The sequence below is a fragment of the Pteropus vampyrus genome, unplaced genomic scaffold (assembly GCF_000151845.1).
Source record: "Pteropus vampyrus isolate Shadow unplaced genomic scaffold, Pvam_2.0 Scaffold185, whole genome shotgun sequence".
In the NCBI taxonomy this organism is placed as follows: domain Eukaryota; kingdom Metazoa; phylum Chordata; class Mammalia; order Chiroptera; family Pteropodidae; genus Pteropus; species Pteropus vampyrus.
Genome location: NW_011888966.1, coordinates 2455829 through 2479663, shown reverse-complemented (window position 1 = coordinate 2479663; position 23835 = coordinate 2455829). Strand labels below are relative to the sequence as shown.

The window sequence follows — 23835 nt, the reverse complement described above, 5'->3', positions numbered from 1 at the left end:
TAGTAGTAAGAGTTGAGGTCAGAGATATAATGGGACTAAGGCATATATCCATCTAATAAAGGTCTCATAGGCCATTTAAGGACTTTGGCTTTTATTCTGAGCAATATAGATGACATTCAAAGGTTTCGAGTAAAGATTTAATATATGCAAAAGGGTCCTCATAGCTAATGTGTTAAGAACAGACCTTAGAGGAACAAAGATAGAAGTAGAGAGACCCAGCCAAAAAGCAATAATTCAAGTGAGAGATAGCAGTGGTTTAGATAAGGGTAATGGCAGTGGAACTTGGAAGAAGAGGTCAGATTCTGGACAGATTTTGATGGTAAAGCCAACAAAATTTCCTGATGAATTGAATGAGGGCTGGGAGAGAAAGCAAGGAGTAAGATTTCAGCCTGAGCAACTAGAAAGGATGGAGTTGCCACCAACAGACCTGGAGAAGGATATGGATAGAACAGGTTTGGAAGGAAGATTAGAAGTTCAGTTTCAGACATGTAAGTTTGAAATACCCATTAGTTCTCCAAGTGCAGCTGGATAAACAAGTCTAGTGTTTGTAAGAAAGGTCTAGGCTAGAGATGAAGAACACCAAGGAGTGTAGATTTAAAAGACAGTAGACCATGCATTCCTCCTTGAGACACTCTAACACTGAGATGTCGGGGAAAGAGGAGGATCCAACTAAAAAGGAACAATCAATGATGGTGAAGGAAAGCCAAGAGAGAACTGTATCTGGAAAGGCAAGTGAAGAACATGACTCGAGATGGAAAGAGTAAGTGATCAACTGGGTGATATGCTGCTGAGAGATCAAATAAGATGAGAAGTGATATTAATCATTGGATTTGGCAACACAGAGGTAACTGAATACCCTGACACCAGTGGTGTCAGTGTTGTGGTGGGCAGGGGTGGAATTTTGCTGCAAAGGGGAACAAAGGAAAAAAAGTGATATTTGGTAAGAAAAGTGGGTTCAAATCAACTTAAAAAAAGATTAGAACAATAATGTTTGTATGACAATTGTTGGGATGATCTAGCAGAGAATGAACAAAGATGTAGGAAAGAGAAAGGAGTCAGTGGAATCTTGTCCTTGAGGAAGTAGGGGGTGTGGGACCTAGTACCTGAGTGGAGAGATTGCCTTTCACCAGGATGACCGTGAGTGTGCCTGCAAGTTCCCATCTGATTGCTGAGATTGAGGAAGGAGAGGGAAGCAATAGGGGTCTGAAGAGAGAGAAACTGTAAAAATAGTTATCTGGGAGAGTGAATGGACTGAGGAAGATAGTACAATTGTCGAGCAGCATGAAGGGCTCATTTGAGACTCATGCACATGGAATTAAAGAGGGGACAATATGCGAGGCTGTGTGTTTCTCTCTAGCCATGTTCAGCTCCATCATGTTCATACGAAGCAGGGGGAGAGTTGGGTTTTACCAGATTTGTGGGTTTTCCAAGTAAGTTCTACTAAGTAAGAGAGGGATAGAAATTTGGCTACGAGATTTAAGCTGGATAAGGAGAGGAGTGAGGACATTGCCGAGGAGGTGAGAGACAGTGAAAAGATGGTGGGATCAATGAATTTGTGGTCCTGGGCAAGTCAATGGAGTGATTTAAAGACAACGTTTGGAGTTGTACTTATTTTTGTCATTCTCTTTTCTTAATGGCAAATTATACTGTAATTTTACTTACCATATAACTAAATTTCCTTTTAAAGTAAATAACAGTATAGGTAATATTGAACGAGGGCAAAAATCAGAAAGGTGGTGTACAAAAGCCTAACTTCTAAAAAACACTGGGTTGGATCTTCAAATTTCACCCAGAGAAAGCTCTACCCAACCCAGAGTCACCAGAAAAATATTTGACCACAAGTAGTCCTATTTCTTGGGGTGAAGTGAACTAAAATGTTTTAACTCAGTGGTTCTCAGACTTCTTGACTTTAGGACTTTTTACTCTCTTAAAAATGATCGAAGATCCCAAGGAAGTTTTATTTATATGGGTTCTAGCTAATGATATTTTCAGTACTAGAAAAGAAAACTGACAAATGTCAAAATCTTTATTTGTTAATTCATTAAAAAATAAGAAGAAATCTGCATTAAGCTACATGGAATTGCATAGAAGAAAAATGAATTTCCTTTCTAAGGGTCTTCCAGTCTTGATTATGCCTTCTAGGTAGTCTCAGTTTACCTTCCTGATTTTAACACCTCTAGCACACATGCCAATCTCCCAGCTTAACAAAAAGAAACAGACTTCGGCAGCTAGTTAGAATTTAATTCATTCAACAAATTTTTACTATGTGACAGGCACTGTTCTGGATGCCTGAGTCTTATAAGTGAATAAGACAAAAATCCCTCCGTGAGCTTTCATGCTACAGGGGTAGATTGACAATAAACATAATAAATCAGAAAGTTATAGTTTGTCCGAACATGTTAAGTGCTTCAGGTTAAAAGAAAATAAAAAAAGGAGTGTGGGGAGTTGGAATTTTAAATAAGGTAATCAAGGAAGGTTTCACTGAGGTGATAATTGAACAATAATTTGAAAGGATGAGGAGTTAGCTATGTAGACATCTAAGGGAATAGCATTCTAGGTAGAAGGATACTAATTGGTAGAAGATCATTTAGCATGTTTAAGGAACAGCTCAGACATCTATATGGCATGAGTGAAGTGAGCAAGGGAGACAGTAGTAGTAAGAGTTGAGGTCAGAGATATAATGGGACTAAGGCATATATCCATCTAATAAAGGTCTCATAGGCCATTTAAGGACTTTGGCTTTTATTCTGAGCAATATAGATGACATTCAAAGGTTTCGAGTAAAGATTTAATATATGCAAAAGGGTCCTCATGGCTAATGTGTTAAGAACAGACCTTAGAGGAACAAAGATAGAAGTAGAGAGACCCAGCCAAAAAGCAATAATTCAAGTGAGAGATAGCAGTGGTTTAGATAAGGGTAATGGCAGTGGAACTTGGAAGAAGAGGTCAGATTCTGGACAGATTTTGATGGTAAAGCCAACAAAATTTCCTGATGAATTGAATGAGGGCTGGGAGAGAAAGCAAGGAGTAAGATTTCAGCCTGAGCAACTAGAAAGGATGGAGTTGCCACCAACAGACCTGGAGAGGATATGGATAGAACAGGTTTGGAAGGAAGATTAGAAGTTCAGTTTCAGACATGTAAGTTTGAAATACCCATTAGTTCTCCAAGTGCAGCTGGATAAACAAGTCTAGTGTTTGTAAGAAAGGTCTAGGCTAGAGATGAAGAACACCAAGGAGTGTAGATTTAAAAGACAGTAGACCATGCATTCCTCCTTGAGACACTCTAACACTGAGATGTCGGGGAAAGAGGAGGATCCAACTAAAAAGGAACAATCAATGATGGTGAAGGAAAGCCAAGAGAGAACTGTATCTGGAAAGGCAAGTGAAGAACATGACTCGAGATGGAAAGAGTAAGTGATCAACTGGGTGATATGCTGCTGAGAGATCAAATAAGATGAGAAGTGATATTAATCATTGGATTTGGCAACACAGAGGTAACTGAATACCCTGACACCAGTGGTGTCAGTGTTGTGGTGGGCAGGGGTGGAATTTTGCTGCAAAGGGGAACAAAGGAAAAAAAGTGATATTTGGTAAGAAAAGTGGGTTCAAATCAACTTAAAAAAAGATTAGAACAATAATGTTTGTATGACAATTGTTGGGATGATCTAGCAGAGAATGAACAAAGATGTAGGAAAGAGAAAGGAGTCAGTGGAATCTTGTCCTTGAGGAAGTAGGGGGTGTGGGACCTAGTACCTGAGTGGAGAGATTGCCTTTCACCAGGATGACCGTGAGTGTGCCTGCAAGTTCCCATCTGATTGCTGAGATTGAGGAAGGAGAGGGAAGCAATAGGGGTCTGAAGAGAGAGAAACTGTAAAAATAGTTATCTGGGAGAGTGAATGGACTGAGGAAGATAGTACAATTGTCGAGCAGCATGAAGGGCTCATTTGAGACTCATGCACATGGAATTAAAGAGGGGACAATATGCGAGGCTGTGTGTTTCTCTCTAGCCATGTTCAGCTCCATCATGTTCATACGAAGCAGGGGGAGAGTTGGGTTTTACCAGATTTGTGGGTTTTCCAAGTAAGTTCTACTAAGTAAGAGAGGGATAGAAATTTGGCTACGAGATTTAAGCTGGATAAGGAGAGGAGTGAGGACATTGCCGAGGAGGTGAGAGACAGTGAAAAGATGGTGGGATCAATGAATTTGTGGTCCTGGGCAAGTCAATGGAGTGATTTAAAGACAACGTTTGGAGTTGTACTTATTTTTGTCATTCTCTTTTCTTAATGGCAAATTATACTGTAATTTTACTTACCATATAACTAAATTTCCTTTTAAAGTAAATAACAGTATAGGTAATATTGAACGAGGGCAAAAATCAGAAAGGTGGTGTACAAAAGCCTAACTTCTAAAAAACACTGGGTTGGATCTTCAAATTTCACCCAGAGAAAGCTCTACCCAACCCAGAGTCACCAGAAAAATATTTGACCACAAGTAGTCCTATTTCTTGGGGTGAAGTGAACTAAAATGTTTTAACTCAGTGGTTCTCAGACTTCTTGACTTTAGGACTTTTTACTCTCTTAAAAATGATCGAAGATCCCAAGGAAGTTTTATTTATATGGGTTCTAGCTAATGATATTTTCAGTACTAGAAAAGAAAACTGACAAATGTCAAAATCTTTATTTGTTAATTCATTAAAAAATAAGAAGAAACCATTACATGTTAACATAAATAACACATTTTTATGAAAAATAATTACGTTTTCCAAAATCAAGAGAGGCATTGTTTTACATTTTTGTAAATCTCTCTTACGTCTGGCTGAATAGAAGACAGCTGGTTTTTCATATCTACTTTTGCCTTCATCTGCTGAACTGTTGAATAAGGGAATGGGAGAGGGGGGTTTTTGGTATGCTTGAAGGCCCATGTTCAGGAATGTAGAACACTAGAGAGTCCTATGAAGAAGAATCCAAAAGACAGCAAAGCATCTCTGGGCCCGTTTCATCATCTGTAAAATGGAGATGTCATCCCATGGAGTATGGAGAGGGCCAAATAAGACCACAGACAGAAAAGTACTTTGAAGGCTTTTATGCTCTACAAACACAATGTCTAAAACAGCCTTGAAGATCACCAAACACTACACCTCCCACCCATGAAAATATAACTAATATTCTTTGCACTGGCAGCCTGTTAGCAGAGCTTTTTATAAGGGCTTCTTGGCTTTGCTGATGGTCATGTGGGTTTTCTTTGCAGCTGGTCGATGGAGTGCTCCAACTGGAATACCGTTGCCCAGGTGGTTTCTATGGAACTCTTTCCTCCTGGCTCCACATGAATGACCAAGAGTGGCACTCCATTCTAGTGAAGGAGACAGACACTTCCATTCATCTGTTGGTTGACAGCACAGGCAACGACTCCCTTGTGCTCCCAGAGAACTGCCGGGGTCTGAGGCCTAAAAGAGATCTCTTTCTGGGTGGCCTTGTCCTCCTGCATTCTCTCCCAAATGTCTCCCAGGGCTTTGAAGGCTGCCTGGATGCGGTCACGATCAACGGAGAGGAACTGGAGCTGCTAGCCCAGGGCAAGAAGGTGGCAGGCTTGCTAGAGAGGCAGGCCCTCACCCAGTGTTGTTTCCACAGCGATGACTGCAGCCGGAACCCATGTCTCAATGGTGGGAAATGCTCCCAGTCCCATGGGAAAGGTAAGGGCTAGGGGGTGACACCAAGGTTTATCCCAGGAGGCTCTTCAGAGGACTATGACATGTTGGACTAGCAATCATATATCACTATAGAGTTTACAAAGCATATTCTATCAACACAGCCCCATGGGGGTGGGGGAGGGAGAGAAGAGAGCCATTAATAGCTCCATTTCACAGCTCAGGAAAGTGCCAGGCTATGTAAGGGAAGCCCAGAGAGGTAAAGAAACTTGCTCGAGGTCACATGGCAGTTAAGTGAGAGGGGTATGTTCGGGGTCCAGATCTCAGTGAAGCAATCTGCCTCCTGATTCCAAACGTCCCTCTCTTTTCTCCTGGGTGAATACGTGTTGGGATCTGCTAGGTCTATACTAGGGGAAGCCAGGAGTCTTCATTCTTCCCCAATAAGAACTTCCTTTCTACTTTTTTTTTGGATTGGGGAAAGGCACAAATGCGGACCTCTGGTGTAGAAGTTTGCATTCATCACACATCTTAGTATCATCATTGGTCTGTGAAAAGTTTCTCTTTCTTATTCCTCTTTAATCTATGTTCTGCTGCCATCCTTCTTCCCTAAACCCATAGGTTAACATTTAAAGTTTTTAAATGAGTTCTTGCAAAACATATATGACTGTTTTTCACATGCTTCGACTTCTAATTTTTATAAGTGATATATAATCTTTTACACTTCTCTGTCCATGCTGTCACAAGCAATTCTAATTCATTGTTTTTAACTGTGGCTCAATACTCTAAGGTGTGCTTGTATGTACATCATTCCTCTCCACTCTCTCAGCAATGGAAACGCTAGTGGCTTCAAAGTCTCATCTCTAACAACAAAGCTGCAGTGAGCACTCTCATATATGTCTTCTTATATATGCACCTGTGTGAGAACTGCACATGCGTGCGCGCGCGCGCACACACACACACACACACACACACACACACACAGGCACACGCGGAGGGAATTCACATACCCAGAGTATGCAAATAATTATTTTGACTAAATAGGGTCAAATTGCCCTCTAGCATGGCCGCAGCAGTCTATACTTCCACCAGCAGTTTATGAGGTTCCTGCATCCCAGTCAACAGTTGTCATTATCCCATTTTCTAATCTTTGTCTGGCTAATAGCACTGTCATTTCCACCTGCAAAATATCCAAGGAGTCCATTACTTCTCTCTGTCCCCACTGCCATCGCTGATTCAAGCCCCTGTCATCTCACACCTTTTCTACTACACCGGCTACCTCCCTTCTCCTGCTTCTTACCCTCCACCTGCACCTTCTCAGAGGGGCACCAGAGTGATCTTTATATAATGCAGATCTGAGTACATCACTTTCCTGCTTGGAACTTTGCAGTGGCTTCCGCCAGCTGTTTGGACTGAGTCCCAATGCCCTGGTCCCTCGCATCCCTCAGCCCTGCATCTCCCACTCCCCTCTTTTTAGCAGGCTCCCCAACCCTGGCATCTTCTTAGTTCATGGGACTTGTCACACCCTCTCCTCCAAGCCTTGGTATACATTCTTCTCTGCCTGAAATGCTTCCTCTTGGCCCTTCTATCTTTTTTCCTGGCTACTTTTTACTCATCTTTCCAGTCTCAACTGAAATATCACCTCCTCCAGGAAACCTCTCCCAACACTTCTCATCAATAAAACTAATTTTTATGATTATTACTAATATACTGACATTATATATCTGTCTAGGTTTGAATCCCAACTTTGCCATTTACTGGCTATATTACTATGAGCAAATGTCATACATTCTCTGTGCCTCATCTCCTCACCTGCCATGAAATTGTATCTGTCCCTTGATGAGGATGAAAACAGTAACCAACCTCAGAATGGTCATGAGGATCAAATGAGCTCATCCATGAAGGTTCTTGGAACAGTGACTAGCACTGAATAAGTCTAGAATTTACTGGCACTCAGTAAATAAGTGTGAACACATGTATCTGCAAATACCCTGAGGTCTCCCTTCATCCTGGAAGGCCTCTCAGCCTGGGCTGCCTGACTGCTAGGCCAATATGCTCTCTCCTCCCTTCTCTTCTCCAGGCTATGTCTGCAAGTGCCCCCCACAGTTCTCTGGGAAGCACTGTGAACAAAGAAGGGGGAACTGCACTTTGACACCCTGCCTGGAAGGTGGAACTTGCATCTCCTCCCCTGAAGGAACATCCTGTAAATGCCCTCACCCTTACACAGGAGACAGGTAAACACAGGAGAATCCACTTGACATTGGCTCCTCACTCTGGGTTTGACACCATTAGGGAATGACCTCTACACTCTGACCCCTAAAGAGGCCAATGGGAGGCAAGGGGCTGAGTGCGCTGAGACCTGGCTTCTCAGCCTTTTCCATGTGTCAAGGCTTCTTCCTCCCACGACTTGCATTAGAACACTCTGGGAGAGGGAGGTGCTTCTTAGTAAACCAGATTTCCCAAGCCCTATTCTGAACCTACCAAGTCAGATTCCCCAGGCTAGGGCCTAGGAATCTGCTTCTAATCAACTCCTCAGGTGGTTCTGATCTTGGTTAAAGTCAGAAAATAGCTAAAGTTCTTATTCTCTTACTCTGCACTCTGACTTCCCAGAAAGCAACCTGGGGATGATGACCGCTTGGTACAGGCACTGATGTGGGTCTTGAATCCCACTGCAAGCTACCTGTGCCTCATATTATGCTGGTCTGGTGGTGGGTGGGAGTTGCAAGGTGAGGCGAATTATCTCTTGAACTCTAAATGTCGAGGAGCTTTGACAATTACCTGGTTTTATGGCTCTCCAACCTGCAAGCCTTTAAAAAATCACGAGGGAGACTGGTGAAAAATATATAGATTCCTAAACCAACTAACTGGGAATCTCCAAGGAATGAGGCCTGGGATTCTCTTTTTTTACAAGCTCCCAAGGGAGCCTCTTGCTATCAGTATGTGCATGAGAGAGTCAACAATATTGTCCACCCACTCCTTTTACAAGTGGGGAAACTGAGGCCCAGAGATGGAAAGGGCTTACCAAAGATTCCCCTGTGTTTATGACCCAAGCCCTTTCTCTCCACAACTGGCATTTCCGGCCCCACTGCACCAACTGCTCTGCAGTATGCAATGCTCTCCATTCAGTAGATGTGTTGGGAGGACACTTCCTGGCTAAAACAGTGTTTGCATTTTAAAAGAGGAACTTGGGGAGGACAACGTTAAACCCCAAAGGACAAACTATTGGTGATGAAATTTCAGACACTGGGAGATGTTTTAGACTCTAGTGGGATGGAGAGAGCCTTTCCCAAAATCTTTTCAAAAGTGGATAAAGCTGGCCATAGAAGTATCCTAAGAGCCTTACGCCATGGGACACTAAGCTGAAGGTCACCTGAGAGGTCATAGGGTTCTAGGTGCTCTCTGAGAAATCTGCTCTATGTAAAGTCTGCGCAGGGCTATGCTGGGTTCCTGTGACCTGCTGGTGATGCCCAGTCGCCATTGCTGGGTACTGCTGACTTGTATCTGGATCCCTGACATTATTTCTAGAGGACAGCTGGGTATGTTGGCTGCCTCTATCACTGTATATGCATTGGTACAGACTATTTATTGGTACAGAGTATATCCACTGCCTAGATCTCATGGGTGGAAATAATTGACAGGCTCAGAGCCCAGATCCACACGGTCATGAATGAGGGTGTAGCTGAGTCCCATACCTTACTGGTAGAGGATGGAAAGTTCTGAGGTTGATATGTTTGATAATTTTTTTTTCTGGTGAAAATTGGAGAGGGCAGGCTTGAGTATAGGGGCCTCCATCCCATATATCTTTGTAGGGGGCACATGGAAAGGGCAATGTAGGAACTCTGCCCCCTGCCTACTTCTCTGTCTCTGCAGGTGTGAAAAGGAGGCAAGGGGCTGTGCAGAAGGACAGTGCCTAGTCACCCCTGAGATCAAAAGGGGGGACTGGGGACAGCAGGAAATTCTGATCGTCATAGTGGCCCTACTGTTCACCGTTGTCTGCACTGTTGGGCTTCTCTTCTACTGCCGCCGTTGCAAGTCTCACAAGCCTGTGGCCATGGAAGACCCAGACCTCTTGGCCAGAAGCATTGGTGTTGACACTCAAGCTACACCTGTCATTGAGCTCAACCCCCTGAGCACCGGCTCCTGCAACAACTTGAACCAACTGGAGCCCAGCAAGACCTCGGTTCCAAATGAGCTCATCACTTTTGGACCCAGCTCTAAGCAGCCAATGGTCTGCAGTGTGTCTCCCAGACTCCCACCAGCTGCAGTCTCTTCCCGCTCTGACAATGAGCCCATCATTAAGAGGACCTGGTCAGGAGAGGAAATGGGTCAGTACAGCCAGAGGCCCTTAGCCTTAGGGACTGATGGAAAGGGGTGGTAGAATTACGTACTTCATTATCTGAGGCATAAGGGATTTTGGCCACCATTCAGTCTAATCCCTTGATATGGGATGTAAATGGATATGTTCAAGGTCACGGTGCACTAGTGGACTAGAATAGATGTCACATCTCTGGACTCAGAGGCTGTGGCTCATTCCACTGCATCATGATCCACTCCTCCAAATTCCAGGGCACCCATAGGCTTGATGTCCATGGCAGAAACCTATATAACCTGGACAGAGGTGGGTGGGACCCCTGGGGTGAAAGGGGGGCTTCTGTACATCTGTGTTCTTCTGGGAAGGGAAAGAAAATCAATAGTCCAAGCTTCCAGTTGCCCAGCCTGGAGGTAGAGCAACCTTGGGCCAGACCTGGCCGGCTGAGAGGAGAGACATTCCTCCCCACCCCCTACCCTGCCTCTCATCTTTGGCACTTTATATTTTCTGGCTTATTCACCAATAGTTAAAACAGGTATTTTTCACTAACTTTTTGCCGATAGGGTAGTTGGGGCCCATAAAAGCACAATGACTTGTTCTAACTCACCCAACTATTCAGTAGCAGGGACACAGCTGGGACCAAGGACACCTGGTCTGCAATCTTCCAAGACACATGTCATGTAATTACCCTCTGTGATACATGCCATCACACCTACTCAAACTGTGTGTCTGTTTACTTCAATTAAGGAGACGAAACCCACCAATAAGACTTAGGATGGAGTTACTGTCTCCAGCACTGGGGGTGGGCTGCATGGAGCCATCCATATTCTCTCCTCGTTCATGGACCCTTCTGTCAGTGGCACAGTTTGCAAGACGGGCTGGCTTTGGGTTAAACTTCGGGCCTTAAACTTGGCCCCACTGGATTTCTAGATATCAATGTAGGCTGCCAGAGACCCCACACATAGACGGGCCACATACCCACCCACTCCTTGGACTCTCTCTACCACATGCTAAGTTATGTATAGTAGATATCAGGTCAGCTGGAAACTTCACCAGAGAAATTCAAAGTTCACCCTATCTTGCTGTTCTCTTTCAGTGTACCCAGGCAGAGCCACAGTCTGGCCCCCTACGCATTCCAGGAAGGAATATTGGGAGTACCCTCACTCTGAAGTGACCCCAGGCCCTCTGCCGCCCTTGCTTCACCACCATCAGACCCCAGCTGTGATGCCTGAACCCGCTGGCCTATATGAGGGATTCCCCTTCCCACTGGAGCTGGAAAACAAGCGGGCACCCCTCCCACCCCGTTATAGCAACCAGAACCTGGAAGATCTGATGCCCCCGCGGCCCCCGAGTCCCCATGAGCGCCTGCTGGCTCCTTGTCTCAATGAGTACACAGCTATTAGCTACTACCACTCACAGTTCCGGCAGGGAGGGGGAGGGCCCTGCGTGGCAGAGGGGGGCTACAAGGGGGTGAGGATGCGCCTCAGCCGGGCCGGGCCCTCTTATGCTGACTGCGAGGTGGGGGTTGGGCTTCCCACAGGCCAGGGCCAGCCCCAGGCACCCCCCAACTATGAGGGCTCTGACATGGTGGAGAGTGATTATGGGAGCTGTGAGGAGGTCATGTTCTAGCTGTACTCAGAGGAAGGCAGGTGGCAGGCCAAGGACTTGGCCCCTTCCTCCTGTCTTGTAAGGAGTGAGTAGAGCATGGCTGGGAAAGTGGGAGGGAAGCTCCCATACCTTGAAATGTGCTCTTCCAGACCCTCAGCTAGTCCCTGAGGATAGAGGGAAGCTAAGGGTAGAGCTCCAAAAACAGCACAACGCCTCCAGCAGAAAGGGGATACACAGAGCAGTTACTCTGGAAAACCAGGAAACACTGACTCCTGGTGTGGGCAAGAGAGAGTCTGTCTCATTGATTTGCCATCTCTCAGTCCCTAGGGAGGCAGAGCCTGAACTACTGGGTCAGCTCTGTCAGGGTACATTCTTACACCTGCCCACAGCTCCATTCTGGAGGCAGAGGCAGGTTCATGCCTCACGGGCTACCATTACACCCGCTATACAGGTGAGGTCCCAGGGTCGCTGACCCTGAAGGGCCACAGGGTGTCCTAGGGGTTGAGGGGTGAGCAGCAGGTGAGCAGTTACCAGAAGGCACCTGTGCACCCTGCTTCATTCATACATCCACTGAAGCATCTGCTCTTTGTCAGGCACTGTGCTAGGCATCGGGGACACGATGATGAATGAAGGTGACAAGGGCACCTAAGAAGCACCATTTGGCCTCAGATTCCAACCAAGCAGTTTGCTCTGCCTCTTTAAGTCACGTGACTTTCCACCAGTCAGGGCCAGCAGGGTTTGTGCCGCCCGGACCTCTTTGTTAAAGAATTCAGACCTCATGGAACTCTTGGTTCCTCATCCCAAACTTCTCAAGCACTTTGGGCCAAAGGCAAGAAGGACACAATTCTTCATTTTTAAAATTATTAGGCACTTTTCAACCTTGCTGTCTGGATGAATTGCCCCAAAGGGATTTTTCTTCCCTAGACACAAGGAACTCAGAATGTCCATTCAGGGCAGGGTGGAGGCAGGGAGCTGGACAGCAGCGTGTCCCAACTGGACACCTTGCCCTTGCCTGTCCCTCTATCTCAGATGCCTGTCAGTATAAGTGTTACCTGCAGTGACTCAACCCTATGCATGGAGGGTCAGTGTGGGCACATGTCTGCACATGTGTGCACCCATGTATAGTACATGTATACACATGTGTAGACTATATGTAGCCAGGAGTGGCAGGGACCAGAGAATTCTGGTAGCCTTGTCATTCCCTCCCTCTCTCTCCGGTCCATTGCCTTTTCATGTGTTGTTTCTGGAGACAAAAGTCAAAAAGAAGAGCAACAGACTCTCACCCACAAGGTTGCTGCTTACAGCGAGAGGGAGCTGTGTGGGTGAGAGTGCGTTTGTGTGTGTAGTTCGTGGCTGTGTGTGCGATTGTGAGCGTGAATGACGGGGTGCATGGTTTCATTGGTCATTTGGTTTTTTTTTTTTTAACAATAAAGTATCTTTTTTACTGTTACTTTCTGTGTCACTTACCCTCTTTGTGGTTGGGTCAGGGGAAAGGCACAAGGCTCCAGAGACCCTTCCAAGCCAAGGTTCACAGGATTGGGGGCCGGAAGGGACCCTCAAAGTAATCAAGCACCACGATCCCAAAATCTAGCACAGTGACTAAAATACAAATCTCTGAACCCTACCTCAGACATACAAAATCAGAACCCCCGGAGTGGGGCCCAGGACACTATTTGAAAAAAATGTCTCCAATTCTGATACAACTGTCTACAGTTAGCGAACAAGTCTGCTAACCAGCAGGTTAGTGAAAGGCCCAGGATAAGACTTCAGGACTGCTGATCCCAACTACCATCCTCTACACCAGGGGTCCCCAACCCATGGGCCACAGACCAGTACCCGTCCATGGCCTGTTAAGAACCAGGCCGCACAGCAGAAGGTGAGCGGCAGGCAAGCGAGCAAAGCTTCATCTGTATTTGCAGCCGCTCCCCAGCACTAGCATCACCGCCTCAGCTCCTCCTCAGATCATCAGGCATTAGATTCTCATAGGAGCCCCGGTCTCTGGTGCCAAAAAGGTTGGAGACTGCTGTTCTACACCACAAGACACTAGTCAGGGGGAGGGAACTTACTGTAGTGTGTCTTGGGAAGCCAGCACAACCTGACACCCTGAGTGTGGCTACTGAGGCCGGGCTAGATGTGAACATCACTGGGCAACCATGGTCTGTGCAGGCAACACCAAGACTGGAAAGCCCAGTTCCTACCCTCGAGCTGCCACTGCAGGTGAACAGAGAAGGCACATTTGTGGGAGGCACCACAGCAGACTGTAGCTAAGGAGTCAGACGGGCTCAGTTCCAGACCTGCTCTGCCACACTCTAAATCAGGTAGGTCTGACTTAGCCTCTCATTTTTTTGTAAAATGAAAATAGTAAATAATAGCTACCTCATAATACTGTTCCAAGGAATAGCAGCATAAACAATAAATGGTGATTATTATGATAGGAAATAATACACAGGTAGTATACAGGTAGAATTAACTTATCAGAACTGTGCAGGAAATCACAAGTAATCTAGTCGAATATTGCCCAAATTTCTATTGTTGTGCTGACCACTTTAACAATTTTTGCCCTCAGAGAATATCACCTATATACTATCATTTACTTAACATTTTTCTTTCATTGTATTTAGATTTTTAAAAATGTTTATTCACCTTAAAATGATCATATCCATAAACTAAAGGATTTGAAAGTCACTGTTTCTTCTAGCACACATGAAATTATGTAACCATTCAGGTTAAAACAAATGACTGTCCTGGGACCCCCTAAATCATCTTCAAGAAACACGCATCTAGTCCATCTCCATTCCTGATGTTCCTCACCGAGGCCCACAGAAGAGGAGGGGTTTGTCCAAGGTCCCACAAGTTCCCATCACAGAGATGAGACCCACATTCAAGTCCAATACCCAGAGTAGGGATCTGCCTACAACACCACTTGCTCTCCTTCTGGATCGTGGAGCCTCTCTCCACCCAGCCCACCTCTCCACCCACCAGGCCTCTCCTTCCCCTTGTCTTCCAGAGCCTGCACCTTCATGGACCAGCCACCAGAGGACTCCCTGGGATCAAGACCCAGCCTACTGAGCTGGGGAAGACATGATTTTCAGGGAAATCCTCCCACGTCAAGCCACAATGATGCTCCAAACATCCTGAGTCTGACTCAGCAGAACAGTTGCAGAGAAAGGTAGACCCAGGTCTCTTGATTTCCAGGCTGGGCATTTTTACATTTCACCACCATCATCCTTACTACCACTAGCACCACTTACTGGCACTTGTTTTATGTCAGGCACTATGCAAGCACTTGGCATGTCTTGTCTTATTCAATCCTCACAAAAACCCCACGAGGTAAGTACTATCATCTCCATTTACAAATGGAGGCACAGAGGCACACAGAAATTAAGTAGCTTGTAACTTATGTTGGTAACCTAAAGTGAAGTCACCAAATTGATGAGTAACGAGGTCAGGATTCAATCTAGAGCTGCCTGACTCCAGATCTATACCTTACATTTGGGTTCATGAAACAAATCATAATTACTGGATATCAGAAGATTGAGGAGCAGTATCAAGGAAGACTGAGAGGGCTTAGTCTAAATGTTCCAACTGAATTCTGAGGCCAAGAATGTCACTGTAATTCTAGGTGTATTTAACAGCTGGAGTGTCTACATTTGGGGAGGTGGAGTCTACTCAAAGCCGGGTTCAACTCCAGCCCACTCTTGTAATCCTGGTTCCAGTTCTGAGACTGGACCTTAAAAGCCACATGGCAAACTAGAGCATTGCTAATGAAGGACAGCCAGGAAGGGGGTTGAGGGGCAGGACTTACAACCACATCCTATGAGGAAGGGCAGTTGGAATTTACCAGGACAATCAGCAAAGGAAATGCAAAACTGCTTCTTCAGGTGGCAGTGGAGTGACGGGGGGGGCCTGCACAACTGCGTCATCATCACCTAAGGGTTTTCAAGGCCTTATACGGAAGGCAAGTGTACCTTCCAGAAACCAGAGCAGTGCTCTGAAGGGAGACCCATGAGGTCTTGGTGAGAGAACTGAAGCCAGAATCTCGACAAATGAGTATCTGGGGAGGAAGACAGCAGAGCAAAGGCCGAGGGAAGAAAACCACCCTTTTTTTAGATGAAGATTGCGGAGATTCTCAAAGATAGAGGGCGGGGGAAGATATAGTACATAAAGTTTTCAGGTATGAGTGACTTGCCCAGGGCCCACAGGTAGTTCAGTAGAGAACGGCTGATTCATCTTCTTTATACCAAATGATGAACTGGTAAAACACCAACCTGTGAGGGCATCAACCCAGGAGATGAACAATAGCCCACACTTCAGTATCTAAGGATAGACTTTGGAAGTCCTCCAACAGTCTCTGCCAGCTCCGTCTTGAGGAGAGGCACAGACTGTCTCACCTAATGAAGAACAAAAACTTTCTCAGGTACCAACCTGGGAAAAAGACAAGCTTTAGAATTTTCTCAAGATTCCTTAACAAATCTACAGGGTCCAACCAAGGAAAGTACTCAGACTGGTAGAAAACTCAAAATATATGGATGTCAACTCCTTACAGGCCAGACGCCACTCCCTACTGAAGGACACTATGCTGAATTTGGTAACCAACCAATTCCAGATATGTGATTAGCCCCATGGACAGGCAATGGGAGATAATCTGATCTGATCAATGCCTCAAGCAGCTCATGATCTTGGGAAAGGAGCCAAGTAGTCACATCTTTCTAGCCTAAGTAGAGACAAGTTAACCAGAGAATGACGTTATGATATTTCTGGGGAAAAGCCACAGATAATGACTGATGCAGCCAGGGAAGGTTCTAGAGAGGAGCAGCCATCTGAGCTGCTCTTAAAGTTGAACTTCAGATATAGCACTGAGAGTAGAGCCTTTGAGGCAAAGAGAACAGCCTAAAGTGAAGGCCTAAATGTTTTGAGTATTTGGATAATGGTGGTATTTCTGATGGGCTGGGTTGGAATGTAGGAGGACTGCGGTGCCCAGACTGGGCCTGGAACTGTACTGTGTGCCCTGAGGGATGTGAGGGGAGGAGTGACAGAATCAGTAGCAGCGAAGCAGATCTCAGGGTCATAGACATAAGGTTTGGAGTCAGGAGACCCGGCTCTACCACTTAGAAAACATGTGATCTTGGGCAAGTTATTTACCTTTTTATGTCTCAGTTTGCAAAGTGGAGGTATTACTCATACCTTCCTTCATGGGATCTGAGTACTAAAGGAGATAATATAGGTAAAGTGCTTATCATGGTCGGCACAGTAAATGTTCAAAAGATGTTAGAAATTTCATCATAACTATTAAAAACGCAGATCTTTTTTTAATAGTTGTGACCACACACTTACCTCTGTTCCATGGCAAAGACAAAAAGGAAATCCCTTCAGCTAGGGTTAGGCAGGGGTTAAATGTATTAAGACAGTGGTTCTCCAGGAAAATAGGGGTGGAGGGAGGGCGATTTCCACACCCCACCTCTACCCCTATACACAAGGGGACTTTTGGCAATATCTGGAGACATTTTTAGTTGTCACAACTGGTAGGGTGCAACTGACATCTAGTGTGTAGAGGCCAGGGGTGCCGCTAAACATCCTATGGTGTGCAGGACAGTCCCAAAGAATTATACAGCCCCAAAACGTCCATATACCAAGACTGAGAAACCCATGTTTGTGTCTTAAGGAAACAAATACGGCCTTTGTGTAGCCCCACAGCAGCTGGGAACCTGGCTTGAGACAAAAGTACACTTAACTGCCAAGAATAGCAGTTATGGCAGATGGTCTTGCTCATTTATAAAAAGACACCATTCTGGATTCTACATTTGTCGGAGTAAATATCAGGATTAGTAAAATACAAAAGACAATCCAACAATATGTAAAAATAATAATATACCATGACCAAGTAGGTAGGACTTATTTCAGGTAAGCTAGGTTGAGTCAATATTCAAAAATCAATCAATGTAATCCACCCTATCAACAGATGAAGAAAAAAAATTGTATGATCTTATTAATTGATGTTGAAAAAGCTTTTGACAAAATTCCATATCCATTCATAATTTTTAAAAAATTCTCAGTATAGGAATAGAAGAGAACTTCGATGAAACTCCTACAGCATACATCGTATTTAAAAGTGAAAGACTGAATGCTTTCCCTGTAAGAACAGGGACAAGGCTAGTATGTTCATTCTTTTTAAAGATAGTACCAGACATTATAGCCATTGTAATAAGGCAAAAAAAAAAAAAAAATTATACAGACTGGAAAAGAAGAAATACAACTATTTCTATGTGCAGACAACATGTCTATTTACATAGAAAATCCCAAGAAATCTAACCAAAAACTCATAGAATAATTATTAAGTGAGTGCCAAAGGGTCATAAGATAGAATAATTATTAAGTGAGTGCCAAAGGGTCATGAGATACAACATTAACACTCAAAAATCAATATCTATGCAGTACCAATGAACATGTGGAAACTGAAATTAAAAACACATTACCACTTACATTGCTCCAAAGAAAATTAAATACTTAGGAAGAAATCTAATTAAATATTTACAAGATGATAAAAAATAATGACAACACCAAATGCTAATGAGGATACAGAGAAACTGGATCATCCACACTTTGCTGGTAGAAGTGTAAAATGGTACGCTCTGGAAAATGGTTTGGAAATTCCTTCTAAAACTAAGAATAGGCTGACCATACAACTCAGCAATCGCACTCTTAGGTGTATCTCAGAGAAATAAAAACTTACTGTCATGCAGAAGCTTGTATATGAATATTCACAGCAGCTTTATTTGTATTAGTCAGACCTGGAAACTATGTAAATTTCTTTCAACAGTTACTGGTTAAACATATTATGGAACATCTCTATCATGGAATACAACTCACCAATAAAAAGGAACAAACTATTGGTAAAAAGGAAACAGCTTGGATGATCCTCAAGGAAATTATACCAAAAGAAACCAATCAAAAGGATACATACAGCATAATTCAATTTATATAACATTCGTGAAATAACAGAGATGAAGAATAGTGGTTGCTAGGATTTAGGGGTGTGGGAGAGCACAGGGTGTGTCTACAAGCGGGTACATGAAGGAGTCTTGTGATGGTACAGTTAAGCATCTCAATTGTGGTGGAGGAAGCTACACGTGACAAATTGCTTAGAGCTACACACAAACCAATGAGCGCATATGTAACTGGAGAAATCTGAATGAGCTCTATAGATTATGCTAATGTCAGCTTCTTGGTTTTGATAATGTACTGCAGTTATGCAAGATGTCAACATGGGGGGAGACTTGGGGAAGGGTACGCTAGATCTTCCTATACATTTCTTTACACATTCCTGTGAATTATAATTACTTCAAAATAAAAAAGCTTAAAAAATTTTTTAAAGACTAAATCTTAAAAGGAGAAAAGTATATGAACAAATACTTCACTAAAGAAGATAGACCAATGGCAAATAGCCCAGGAAAAGATGCAGAACGTCATTAGGCAAATGCAAATTGAAACCACAATGAGGTACCATGACATATCCATTAAGACAACTTAAATCAAAAAGACTACAATATGAAGTATTGGTGAAAATATGGAGCAATTTTTATAAATTGTTGATATGAATCCAAAATAACACGGCCACTTTGGAAAACAGTTTTCCAATTTCTTATAAAGTTAATATATACTTACGATACGACCCCAAAACTCCATTCCTAAGTATTTAAAAAAGAGAATAAAAACATGTATTTACACAAATATCTGTACAGGAATATTTATGGGAGCTTTATTCATAATAGCCAAAAGCTGGAAGCAACCCAAGCATACATCAACTGCTAAATAACTTATGATTCATCCATATAATGGAATATTCAGCAATAAAAAGAAACAAACTACTGATGCATGCAACAACACAGATGAATTAAAAAAGCATTATGCTAAGTGAAAGAAGTCAGACAGAAAGGGCTACATACTTAATGGTTCCATTTATATGACATTCTAGAAAAGGCAAAACCCAAGACGGGAAAATCAGATCAGTTGTTGCCAAGGGTGGAGTGGCATGGGAATGGGATTGATTGCGAAGGGCACTAGGGAATTTTCGGGGTCTTGATAGAAGTGCTGGTCAAACGACTGCATGCATTTGTCAAAACTCATCAAACTATACACTTGAAAAAACAGGTAAATTGTATTATATGTAGATTATACCCTAATTTAAAAAATAAAAGGGTAGAAGGAGACCAATGGTTAAGGGTCTGGTAAAGCACACTGATTAAAAACACACAGTTTCTTAGCACACATCTGTAATGGGCTGAGTCTAAGGAAGTCAGCCTACCTAGTAAAACGTCCCAGGTGTAGGGTCCAAATTCAGTCCATTGTCACTCAAGTTTTTGCCTCCAGCAGTGCAGTGGGCTTACCTTGAGGGCCCTGGTTAGCCGGAAGGAAGGATTATGGACATGAACAGGAATAAAAATGTAAAGAAGTGAACAATCTAAAAGTATGGACATGAACAGGAATAAAAATGTAAAGAAGGGAACAATCTAAAAGGGTTAAATGCTCTGCACAAAGGAAGTGAGCAAGACACAACTAGAATGAATGAATAATCAAAAAACAAGTAAAACTGATTCTGAGTCTTGGTTTTCTTCAATTCAGCTAATATTTCAGAAAATGTTTCATCAGCCCTTCATGCAGGTACTTTACAACATTCTCTCTAATCCTCACAACAGTCTCTAAAGGTGACCTCCCTTTAGGATGTAACAAAGAGGGGAGGTAGCCAGTGCCTTGGGAAGCACTGGGGTTCTGATACCTCAGGGCTGGCATATATATCCCAGTTCTGCCACTTAACTGGTCAGTGACTTGAAACAGTCACTGAATCCCTCTGACCCCCAGTTCCAGTAATAATATTGATAATTGAACACACCCCCACCTTCCTCTCTTGGTAAACTCTTATACTTTAATAGTGTTCTTAAGATCTCTGCTTTTAAACAAGTTTTCAGTAGTTAACAAAAATTTATCTTCAAATCATCTAAGGGTCAGTCAGATGGTCTTGTTTGTCCTCTTAAATGTGACAAGAATAGAAGGGGAGTTGTCTTTTCCACTGTCCTGAAATAATCTCCCCACTTCAAGAAAGTTGGGTGTTACTTCTCACATCAGTCAGGGTTCTTCAGAAACAGAATCAATAAGATGGAATTATCCACCTACCCATCCATCCAAGTATACATACATACAACATAGAAAGACAGACACAGAGAGAAGGATTTCGAGGAATTAGTTTATGTGACTGTGGGAGCTGGCAAGTCCAAAGTTCATATAGCAGGCTGGCTGGCAGGTTAGAAACTCTTGGGCAGGAGCTGATGCGGTAGCCTTGAGGCAGAATTTCTTCCTCCTCAGGGAAACCTCAGTTTTGCTCAAAGGCCCTTCAACTGTTTGGATAAGGCCCACTCACATTTTGAGGATAATTTTTTTTTATTTAAAGGCAACTGATTGCAGACTTCAACCACATCTACAAAATACCTTCACAGCAACATCTAGGTTAGTATTCAATTGAATATTGTTATTCAATACTACTAACCACATTGACATACAAAAGTAACCATCACCCTTGTCATGTGTGGTCATCTGATATGCACAGAGAGGGTTGAGAATTCCTACTCAAGTTTTCAAAAGAAGCAGGAACAGACAGGAAAGGCAAGAGAAAAATCACTAGCTGGCCCGCTTCTTGGGAACTCTCAATCTCAAAGATGGCTCTACAGTTCACACTATGTCTCCAGATGAGCTTCGTGACACAAACTAGAAACATTTTGACCTGAACGGATAAACGGATCTGAATGACATTTAAAAAAATAAAAGTGAAAACACAGACACAGACCACAACCTTCAAAAATAAAAAATAAAATTCATTTATTGAAAAGGAAAAGTTTAACACATAATTTGTGTGCAGAACCCAAAATAAGACCTTCTACAAGCTCCTGCATGATCCACATCTCCACACATACCATGTGGGAATATATATTTGAGTAGGCACACAACATATGCAGTACTGTCTGGTTATCAGGACCTACTAGACGGTAGTTTTTCATATTCCTCTTACTCACACATCTACTGACACATTTTACAAGAGTCACATAATTTTATTATTCACTAAAAAAAAAAAAAAAAACCAGCTTCCCCACGGCTTATGACACCTACCCCCCCCCCTCATACCAACCCCCGCTCAACTCTGATAACCTCTTATCAGCACCATTTATGCCCCCTGGCCAAAGAATGGCCCAGTGGTACAAAGGACAGGGAAGAAATGCAACAGACTGATGCTGTCAGAGCAAATTGCCTTACAGCTGGCAGGACTAATTGCCTAAAAGTATGGACCATGATTTCAAAGACAAACCACACTGTCCCCTTTTCCCCTAATGGTCTTGGAGATTTATAATGTACTTTGGAAAATCTAATTGTAAGGCAGATTTGGAGCCAATCCCCTAAATACCAAGTCATGCCACTTGTACTTTGTGTCTCCACTGTAAGGAAGCTGCCTCATGTTCTGCCCGAGGCCGATGCTGGGGCCCCGTCTTAACATCTAATCAGCTACGAAATAAAACCCACTGATACAGACCCCCTTGCTATGAGTAGTGAATAGAAAGAGCTGTAAACAGACATAAATTAAGATTTTGCACTTCCAAAAAACATGAGACTAACATGTAGTGTAAACAGAGATGATATTCTACCATTTCAGAAGGGAGAACTAGAGGGGAAAAAAAGTAAGACAGGAGAACAGAGAGGTGGGGGAGATTTTCCTAACATACCTGTTTGAGATTATCACTTTAAGACAACTGCTAAAATTACAAATTTTACCTTTCATGAGGGCAGAGAGTGAGTAGTGAGCATCAGCCAATAAATTTGGCTGGAGAGGCGGGGAGAGCATACGCTGTAGGTTCTAAGCTAAGACCTGTCGCACATTCACATATATCTGGCCAGAGTTTGTGCAGATGAAGGGCTCCTAGCAGCTGGACAGCAGCACAATATAAGTAATGCCACTTGTGAATGGTGACAACTTCTAGGCAAATTGAATAGATGCCGGGTCAGCTCTTCCCAGCAAGCACCTGCATTTAAGAAGAGATACATTGCCAGCAGGAAGTAGGAACCTTGCTTCCAACAGCAGCATTTGCAGGAGAGAACAAGGTGGTTCTGAGTAGCTACTTCTGAGCTAATGAAAATCTGGGGCTGCATTGGGGGAGACTGGGAAAAAGACACAGAGCCTAACAGTATTGAGCCAGAAAACCCATGGTTTGCCTTTGGTTTAACAGATGCAGCCTCACACTCCAGAAGGCCTTTGCTCCACTGCTCCTGATCAGACTACTACTTGTGCTGGGGCTTTTTTAGCAAGCCGTGCACAGGGAGAGACTGGGCAGCTGGTTCCTAACGAGCAATGAGAAGAGACCGGGGAGGGCTCCCTGACTGCAGAAGGCCCGCAGGCAGCAGAAGAGGAAGCTGCCCTGAGCTGGGCCAGAGGGCTGCTTCCAGAAGAGGAGGAAGGGCTTCCTCTTGCTACCGTCCTCTGGCTGACCCTTTATTTGACACCTAATGCAGGCACAACTGCACAACTGCACAACCATTAAGGCCCACTGACTGGGTCCACCTTGCCTGGGTCTTCTGAAGCAGCCATGCAATCAGGCTTTCAAAGTGCAGGAGCACAGGAAAGAGATCAAACAAGGTGAAGGCCTCGCCAAATGAGGTTCCAGAAGCCCCCAAACTACAGCCGTTTCTCCTACACACCACCTTCTGTACCCAGGAACCATGAAGCAATAGCCTGCATTTCACTAAGACCTAGAGCCAGCAGACCTAAGTATTGTGCTGTTCAGTCCTCAGGTCTCAGCATCACATCCCAGTGTCACCGCCCACTTGGACAGGACTGCTTCTGGCAGCATCCTGCAAGCACAGAAGCCACCACCACAGAAGCTGCAGGCAGGACACATGTCTGACTCCCTGCTACTGGCACACACCTTCTCACTGAATGCAATTCTCAGGACCACTGTGGAAAGACTGCTGGAGCCCAGGCTTGCAAACAGGAGATGACAATTCCTGAACGCCACTTTGGTAACTTCTAAGCCTGAGGCTTCAGAGAGCAAGGCTACTGCCACCTCTAAGTAGAATCTTGGTCATATTAAGAACCTATTAGTGACCAACAAAGAGCAGAAAGGGTGGGTGATGTATCATTCTCCTAAGGGAGACCAAGTTACCAAGATAACATCTTCTTAAGTTAATAAATTGTTAGGTAGCTTAGGAGTCACTGCAATGAGAGAGTCTGGCTCTAGAACAG

At 43.9% G+C, this 23835-nt stretch overlaps 2 protein-coding genes across 3 annotated transcripts in view; one reads left to right on the top strand and one right to left on the bottom strand.

The window, feature by feature from the left end:
• Nucleotides 1-13008, top strand: part of FAT2 (FAT atypical cadherin 2) — a 75333-nt gene extending 62325 nt beyond the window's left edge. The window contains exons 21-24 of the mRNA XM_011371241.1: nt 5248-5689; nt 7722-7875; nt 9512-9966; nt 11047-13008. Of these exons, the coding sequence (XP_011369543.1) occupies nt 5248-5689; nt 7722-7875; nt 9512-9966; nt 11047-11579 (1584 nt within the window). The 3' untranslated portion in view covers nt 11580-13008. The remainder of the gene's footprint in view (nt 1-5247; nt 5690-7721; nt 7876-9511; nt 9967-11046) is intronic.
• Nucleotides 5219-23835, bottom strand: part of SLC36A1 (solute carrier family 36 member 1) — a 61655-nt gene continuing 43038 nt past the window's right edge. Inside the window, exon 11 of one of the 2 annotated variants that reach the window (XM_011371245.2) lies at nt 5219-5349. In XM_011371245.2, coding sequence (XP_011369547.1) covers nt 5348-5349 — 2 coding nt within the window. In that variant the 3' untranslated portion in view covers nt 5219-5347. Of the gene's footprint in view, nt 5350-19288; nt 19953-23835 lie in introns of those variants that run through there. The other variant, XM_011371243.2, reaches the window with a different exon arrangement.